This window comes from Phaseolus vulgaris, chromosome 11 (genome assembly GCF_000499845.2).
Source record: "Phaseolus vulgaris cultivar G19833 chromosome 11, P. vulgaris v2.0, whole genome shotgun sequence".
Taxonomy (NCBI): domain Eukaryota; kingdom Viridiplantae; phylum Streptophyta; class Magnoliopsida; order Fabales; family Fabaceae; genus Phaseolus; species Phaseolus vulgaris.
In genome coordinates this window covers 20,664,538-20,673,277 of record NC_023749.2, presented here as the reverse complement: position 1 = coordinate 20,673,277, position 8,740 = coordinate 20,664,538, and the positions used below count along the sequence as shown (strand labels likewise).

The window sequence follows — 8,740 nt, the reverse complement described above, 5'->3', positions numbered from 1 at the left end:
GCTACTGCGCTAGGGGTGGCTTTTTGGGTGTCAACTCATGCCCCCAAGTATCTAGCCACTTACTCTGAGAGCGTATCTGCCTTCCTCTCACACCCTGCACCCGGTTATCCTAGGCGTGACCTTCCTCTTGGGTCGTATCTGTCCCGCAGGCGTCTCTGGGGCAGCAGGGGTACTTCGCGAGTCAGGCTGCCCTTCACTGGTACTATCACTATGGCCTTGATGCCACCTTTTCCTTCTCTTTATCACTTTCCCGAGATATCGGGACCTGAGGCTTTCCCACGATGTCGCTCCCTCCATGGTCTTTCCTACCCATGGGTATCGGGGAACCACACCGTGATTGCCTTGCTTTTACACTGTTTGATCTGGCGACGCCCTGGTTGGGCGACGCCTCTACCCAGGCGACGCCTTGCCTTGGCGACGCCTCCACCCAGGCGACGCCTTGCCTTGGCGACGCCTTGTCCTGCCTTGGCGACGCTTCCCCTTGGCGTCTCTACACCTGGGCGACACCTTGAGTTGACTTTGACTCCAGTCGTTGACTTTGACCTTGACTTAGTCAACGCCCTGATACGGGACGGTACAAGCCTTAACTGGAACCACGCTCGTAGGAATAGGCGTGTCAGTAATCGCCTGAACAAAAGGCATAGGGAAAACACGAGGTGGCGACGACGGCGCCACCTCTTCAGCAGAAGAATGCCCTTGCTGCTCCAGAAGAGCTTGACGCAGCTCCTCAGTCACCTTGCTGAGCTCCTCATTCCTGGCGCGAGAGGCGACCAGGTCCTCATGCATTCTCGCCTGCTCTATGCGTGAGGCTTCCACAGTTGCCTGCAACGAACGCATCATCTCTGCCATCTGCGCCATGGTCATGGCAGCGGCGCCTTCGGCAGCGACGGGCGCAACTGGACTTGAGCGATTGCTTCTCATTTTTCTCATGAAACTCAGCGAATCACAGAATGCAGCGAACAACACTAACTTTAGCTACGATCGACTCAGCGATCAATCGGAAGAAATTGCGCGAAACTTCGCAAGGAAACTCAAGAACACCGCAAACCTTCAAAGAAACTTGTAACTTCACCAGAAACCACTGCTCTTCCCACGGACAACCGAACGGGCGAAAGAACTCAACTCCACCGAACAAATCGCGCGAAAACAGCAGGAAAACCTAACTTCACCGATCGAAAACCCATGCGAACGGTGTAAAACGCGAATTCACCGAACAAATTTCAAGCAAACAGCGAACGATGGTTGTACCAGCACACAACCACGCAGAAAACTTCGAAAACCTCCAAGAACTCACGCTGTGGATGGGAGCAAGTTTTACACGGCCCCACGGTGGGCGCCTGATGATCCTGCCTGTTGACCAGAACGCTGGAAACTGCCTCGTCAAAGGATCGACGTGTGCACCGCTTCAAACCTCCGTTCCTCTACGAGATCCACCTCAAGAACCTGCAAAAGAAACAGAGCGGCGCCGCTGCGGCCGATCGCACTCCAACGCCCAAGTCAGTGACCGAATCACCAAATACTAAGAGAACAAGAACCGTGCAAATCCTCTCTCACAGTAAGCTTTATAACTCGCAAGCGTAAAGAGTATATTCTGAACGTGCGTACCTACGAAAGTTCGTTAAGAACTCTTATATACCTGGTGACTTTCTCTCTCCTGGCAGTTACAGACTTGGACACGTGGCTCGCATCCAACTGTACACGTGCCATCATCTGGAGCCTCCTTGACTTGGGCGCCGCTTCTACTCTCGTTTTGCTAAGTTACCTATGCATGGTATTGCCCAGTACATACCCAACTTGGGAGTGCGATCTCTACTGGAACTGGCGAGTTAGGGTGCCTTCGTACACCTTCCCTGTGGTCTCGCCGGCCGCCTTCATAATCTGCACCACCTTCATTTCTGGCGATGTGCTTTCTCTAGCGATCTCCAATCTCAAGGTCGCCTGAGTTTACATCTGGCGACTTCATCTTTAACCCGGTGATCGGAACACGCCACCTTAATAACTGGCGACTTCACGAGCCCCCCAACTTCCTTCCTTTCTGCCAACTTGGCGCCTTGTCAACACGCCCATACTGTAGCTTGACGCCACGTCATCACTTCCGACTACCAGGGCGGTACAATCATCATCCTCAGCAACTAAGCAAATGTTGCCTTTTTCATCTTCACTTGATGAAGAACTTGATTATGACACTTCATTTTCATCCCAAGCTATGTAGGCCTTTTTTGTTTTGCCTTTCTTCTCCTTGTAGCTTGTCTTTTTCTCTTTGCTTTTGTTGGGACAATCAGCCTTTATGTGACCTTGCTCACCACAACCAAAATAAGTATAGTTATTTGAATTAAATTCATTGGGTTTCTTGTTTCCATACCTATCCTTGTTGTTGTCTTTGTTGCGGTTTCTTTTGAGAAATTTGCTGAATTTTCTTGACAGCAAACTTAGATTTTCCTCATCACTATCATCACTTGAATCTGGCTTTCCCTTATGTTTGGATGCTTTCAAGGCTATGCTCCTTGTGTGCTTATCTTCATTCTATTGAACATTGAGTCTATTCATCTCTAGCTCATGTTCCCTAAGCTTTCCAAACAAAGAAGCAACACTTAAAGATGTTAGATCTTTAGATTCGGAAATAGCAGTTACCTTTGGTTGCCAAGCTCTATCAAGACATTTCAAGATCTTGATGTTTAGCTCTTCTTTGTCAAACGTCTTGTTTAGGCTCATAAGGTGATTTATGATGTGTGTAAACCTTTTTTGCACTTCAGCTATGGTTTCACCTTTAAGCATTCTAAACATCTCATACTCTTGGATGAGAGCATGCTTTCTAGCTCTTTTCACCTCATTTGTTCCTTCGTGAGTGACTTCCAAAGTATCCCACATTTCCTTTGATGACTTGCATTGTGAGACCCTGAAAAACTCATCAGAATTTAAAGCAGAGGTTATAATATTTTTGGCAATGCAATCGAATTTGGCCTTTTTACTTTCTGCATCAGTCCATTGAGACCATGGCTTCTCAATGACATAACCATCTTTTTCAAACTTTGGGACAAAAGGACCATTTTCAATTGCATCCCAAATTCCTTTGTCAAGAGATTTCATAAATATTTTCATTCTAACTTTCCAAAACTGGTAATTCAAACCACAAAACAAGGGTGGTATGTTTATCGAGGCACCTTCCCCAAAAGGTAGTCTATCAGCCATTTTGAAAGATTTTAGGATCAACTTGAATGACTTTCAAGAACCAAGCTCTTGATGCCAATTGTTAGAAAAGATGGCTTTAAACTAGAGGGGGGGTGAATTGTTTAAAGGGGTTTTCGCAAACTTTTCAAAGCTAGAATGAACTTATTTCAGAAATCAAATGATTAAGCAATTCAGTTAGCCAAAACAGCAAGCAAAACTGAAACACTAGAAAAAAAAATCGGTTGTTTCTTCGAAACAATCGGTTGTTTATACCAGCAAACAACAAACAAACTGAAATTGAAGAGTTAGGGATAGAAATATTGTACACAGCTGTTTATACTGGTTCATTCCAATCCAGAGCTACATCCAGTCTTCTCAGAAACCCTGAGGAAATCTGTACCGGCCGGGTCATCAGGTATGATGACGTGGACAAGAGAAGGGTAGGTGGTCAAGAAGTCAACATAGTCGCCGCATGTAGAAGCGGCGTTCTGCAGTGTACGTAATCGGTTCTCGTCGAGACGTGTCACTATCCGAGAGAAAGACATCGCCTAAGCAGACATCGCCCTAAAGTAAGACGTCGCCAAGTAAGACGTCGCCAAGTAAGACGTTGGCTAAAGTGAGACATCGCCCCAAAGTAAGACATCGCCCTAAAGTTGGGTGGCGGCACTGTGGGACCCTCCGCACAGAATAAACGATTTCAAAGGGGCACGTGGCAATGCCCACGTGCTCATTAAAGATATCCAGGGAAGGTTGCATGCATGACACGTGATTAATTAGAGCACCCAAATAGTATGATGGCGTGAGAAATACAGTGCCTAAGTTAGAGCCCAAGTGGCCGCAAGGTTATTCATTGCACTCCAGATAAGGGAAGTCCATGGGCCAGATACGCTAAGATCCTAAGGATAGCGGCGCAAGGACCTTCTCCAAGGAACCCTAGATAATAGCAGCAACACAAAGGTAAACCCTAGTTTTCACCTATATAAAGGGCACGACGAAGCCCTAGTGAGGTACGCTTTTCACAGTTACACGAGTTTTAACCTAGTTCTCAGATAGACTTACAGAGCACAAACCCTAATTGTTCTTGACGGCGCATCCGCTGAGAGCACAAGGCAATCAGGGCAACACAGTTTTAGCCACACAGTTTCAGTCATTGAGATTATTGCACAGTTTCTAGTTACTTTGGTGTTTCTCGCTAGCTGACTTGATCGTCGGAGTGCAAACGGCCGCGAGGGCGCCCCTTTGTTCTTCTTTTTCAAGTACTCATAGACAAAGCAGAACGAAGGTGCCCTAGCTCGTTAGAACAAGCCACGCATAAAGACGACCCAGGTCAACCGGCTAGAACATCTGGCGCCCACCGTGGTGCCGATATAAACATCGGTTCCACCACACAAGCTTTCAGTTCCAGTTTCCAACACTCAGATAAGTCGAGAGAATCCCCAGAGAGCCATGACCACCCGACCAGCACGCGCTAGGAGTGAAGAGATGACCCTACAGCAACTCATGGGCATGGTGCACGGGTTGTAAGACGCAGTGGCAGCCTCGAAAGTAGAACAGGAGCGCATGCAGGCGAACCTGACAGCCTCTCAAGCAAGAAGCGAGGAACTCCACCGCACCAACGAGGAGTTACGCCATAGATGGCGTGGCAGAGACGAGTCAGAGGCTACATCCCCACCCAGGGAATTCACAACGCCATTTTCACAGGCAATCTTGGAAACAGCAATTCCCAATACGTTCACGGGACCCAAAGCGACCTTCACGGGAATGGAGGATCCTGAAGCACACCTCACGGCATTCCACACATAGATGTTGCTGGTAGGCGGTTCAGACGCCGTTAGGTGCAAGCTTTTTATGAGCACCTTAACAGGGATGGCCATGGATTGGTTCATCAGCCTCCCAGAGGGCCACATCACGTCCTTCGCCCAACTTTCACAACTATTTAGAGAACAGTATCTGGCCAACAGAACTCCCGCCCCAGTCTCGTACGATCTTTTCGACGTCAAGCAGTTCCAAGGCGAAACCCTAAAAGAATACATAAGTCGCTTCGGGGCACAGGTAGTGAAAGTAGACACCAAGGAGGAACCCATGATTGTGTACGCGTTCAGGAAGGGGGTGCGTCCCGGATCTTTCAGTAAAACCCTTAATCGCAGTCGCCCCAAAACCTTCGCCGAGATAAGGCGACAGGCGGTAGAGCATATTGCCTCGGAAGGTGAAACGTACGAGAAATGCGCGACCGCTGCGCCAGCGCGTCCCAAGGCACAGATACGCACGCAACCCGTTCGGGTTCACCTAGCCGTCACGGAGAGAAAACACTTTGACAGGAAGCGCGCTTACGAGCCACGGAGGACCCAACCTAAGGGTCGAGTAGAGGAAGGAAGAGAAGCAAGCAAGCCACCGAGGCACAACTTTGTGATGGAACTCAAAGATCTAATTGCGGTGCCCAGCATAGCCGACAGGTTGAGGCCACCGATTAAAGCTGACAGGGTGCTGGGACCTCGCAAGGAGTCATGGTGCGAATTCCACGAAGCATTCGGGCACCATATTAACAACTGTTTGGCGCTTGGCTATCAGTTGGATGAGCTCGTGAAGAATGGTTTCCTGAAGGATTACTTGATGGAGAAGCAGGCGGGACAATCGTCAGGCTCCCAACCGGAGGGCAGTGAGGGACAGCAGCACGAGGCGCCCGTTCTCGGTGAAATCCACACCATAGCTGGTGGATTCTCGGGTGGCGGGTGTACTGCGTCACAGCGTAAAAGGTATGCGAGGTCCGTGATGTCAGTGGAAGTTTTTGAGGACCATCGCCCGATGTGGACTTCACGTTCACTAAGGAATGTTGTGTCGCACGACAATGATCCCATTGTGATCTCGCTCGTCACGGTAGGGAGGACGGTTCATCGGGTCTTGGTCGATCAAGGAAGCTCGGCAGATGTGATGTTCTGGCCGACCTTCGAAAGGCTACAGTTATCTACAGACCAGCTGAGGCCATATGGGGGCTGCTTATACGGTTTTGCGGGTGATCAAGTTGAAGTCAGGGGATACATTGAGTTAAGAACAACGTTCACAGATGGGGCTGCTTCGTGCACGGAGAAAATCAAATACCTTGTCGTGAACGCCCCCTCAGCATATAATATCCTATTGGGAAGGCCAACACTCAATAGGATAGGAGTTGTACCCTCCACGACGCACATGAAGGTCAAATTACCTTCAATGGAAGGGGTGATGGTCACCATCCGATCTGACCAAGAGGAGGCCAAGAAATGCTACGAAAACAGCCTCAAGAACAGGCGATCAGTGTGCCATGTGACCACAACACCACCTCTTGGTGCGGGGACTGAGCATAAAAACCGACGAGCTGTGGATGCAGCGTCAGAGGGGGCGCCGAGGGCGACGTAGTTATGGATGTGGCGTTAGAAGCAGCCACCAAGGGCGACGTGACCATGGAAGATGCCGAGGCGAGGTCTGAGAGCGACGCTCGAGTAGAGGGGGAGGAAAACTGCCCGGAAACCGCCAGGGTGTCAAGCATTGTGAGAGCATTGCTCGCTAGCGAGAAGAGGCCTCGACCAGTTGGAGATTGGCTCGAAAGGGAGATCAGCGGCAAAACTTTTAAGTTGGGAAAGACGTTAGATGGCGAGACGCAGGATCAGATCGCCAAGGTGATAGGCAGGCATCTGGACGCATTCGCGTGGTCTGCCTCGGATATGCCGGGAATTGACCCCGATTTCTTGTGTCATCGTTTAGCAATGGAGCCTCAAGTCAAGCCAGTCCGACAAAGAAGAAGGAAATTCAATGAAGAAAGGAGACAGGCGATCAGAGATGAAACGTAGAAACTCCTCGAGGCAGGCCACATCAAGGAGATACAGTATCCGGAATGGCTCGCCAATGTTGTATTGGTAAAGAAGAGCAATGGAAAATGGAGAATGTGTGTCGATTTCACAGATCTGAACAAATCCTGTCCAAAAGATTTCTATCCTTTGCCAAGTATAGACGCCCTGGTGGACAGTGCAGCAGGGTGTAAGTTGTTAAGTTTCTTGGACGCATTCTCGGGGTACAACCAAATTAAGATGCACCCCATGGATGAAGAAAAAACTGCCTTCATGACGGAGAAGTCGTGCTATTGCTACAAGGTGATGCCTTTTGGGCTGAAGAATGCGGGGGCCACGTACCAGAGGCTGATGGATAAAGTGCTTGTACCTATACTTGGGAGGAACGTGCAAGCTTACGTTGATGATATGGTCGTAACATCCCTGGAAAAAAACCAGCATATTGCTAATTTGGAGGAGCTGTTCGTTACGATAGCCAAATATAAACTGAAGTTGAACCCTGAGAAGTGCATTTTCGGCGTGGAAGCAGGAAAGTTCTTAGGTTTTCTCTTGACCGAAAGAGGAATCGAAGCAAATCCTGACAAGTGTGCGGCCATCTTGGCGATGAGGAGCCCTGCTACTGTTAAGGAGGTGCAGCAGCTTACAGGTCGGATGGCCGGCCTGTCGCGATTCGTGTCTGCTAGTGGAGAGAGGGGCCACCCATATTTCCAGTGCTTGAAAAGGAATAATAGGTTTGTCTGGACGAAGGAGTGTGAAGAGGCTTTCGTGAAGCTCAAGGAGTACTTGGCGAGCCCGCCAGTTTTGTGCAAACCTCAAATGGGAGCGCCCCTCAGGTTATACTTCGCCGTAACTGAGAAGGCGCTGAGTGCGGTGCTCGTCCAGGATCAAGATCAAGTTTAGAAACCCGTTTATTTTGTTAGCAAGGTGTTGCAGGGCCCAGAAGTGAGATATCAGGCTTTGGAGAAAGCAGCGCTGGCAGTGGTGTTTTCGGCAAGGAGGTTGCACCATTACTTCCAAAGCTTTACAGTGTTGGTGATGACCGACTTACCCATCCAGAAGGTTCTGAAGAAACCGGATGTGGCTGGAAGAATGGTAAAATGGGCGGTGGAGTTGTCAGAGTTCGACATCAAGTATGAGCCCCGGGGACCGATCAAGGGGCAAATCTTCGCTGACTTCGTGGTCGAGCTATCTTCTGAAATAGTGCAGAACGCCAGAGATGGTTTTCGTTGCGTGCTCTTGGTGGATGGGTCCTCTAACCAGTTGGGTAGTGGGGCCGGGATTATTTTGGGAGGACCCAACGGCGTGTTGATAGAGCAGTCCCTAAGGTTCGCCTTTAAAGCCAGCAATAATCAAGCGGAATATGAGGCTTTGATCGCTGGTATCTTGTTGCCAAAGGAGATAGGAGCAAGGGTGCTGATGGCCAAGAGTGATTCATTGTTGATCACGGGCCAAGTAACTGGCGAGTTCCAGGCTAAGGATCCGCAGATGGCAGCTTATCTGGAGTACGTGCAGGAGTTGAGGAGGTCTTTTGTTTTGTTCGAAGTCGTGCATGTGCCAAGAGAGCAGAACGCCCGAGCTGACTTGCTAGCCAAGCTCGCCAGTTCGGGCAAGGGGGGCAGGCAGAGGACTGTCATACAAGAAACCCTGAAGACACCTCGAGCGTTCGTGGCGGACCACCAAGTTCTCCAAGTTTGCAAGTCAATGGAAGGGATGGCGAGGGGTCATAAGTCTTTAACTCAGGAGACCTTGAGGAC

General features: G+C 49.5%; 1 protein-coding gene across 1 annotated transcript; it reads left to right on the top strand.

The window, feature by feature from the left end:
- Positions 1–5,034: 5,034 nt before the first annotated feature.
- Positions 5,035–6,558, top strand: LOC137836688 (uncharacterized). Its single transcript, XM_068645379.1, has one exon. It carries the CDS (start codon positions 5,035–5,037, stop codon positions 6,556–6,558), a length of 1,524 nt encoding a protein of 507 aa, XP_068501480.1.
- Positions 6,559–8,740: the final 2,182 nt, after the last annotated feature.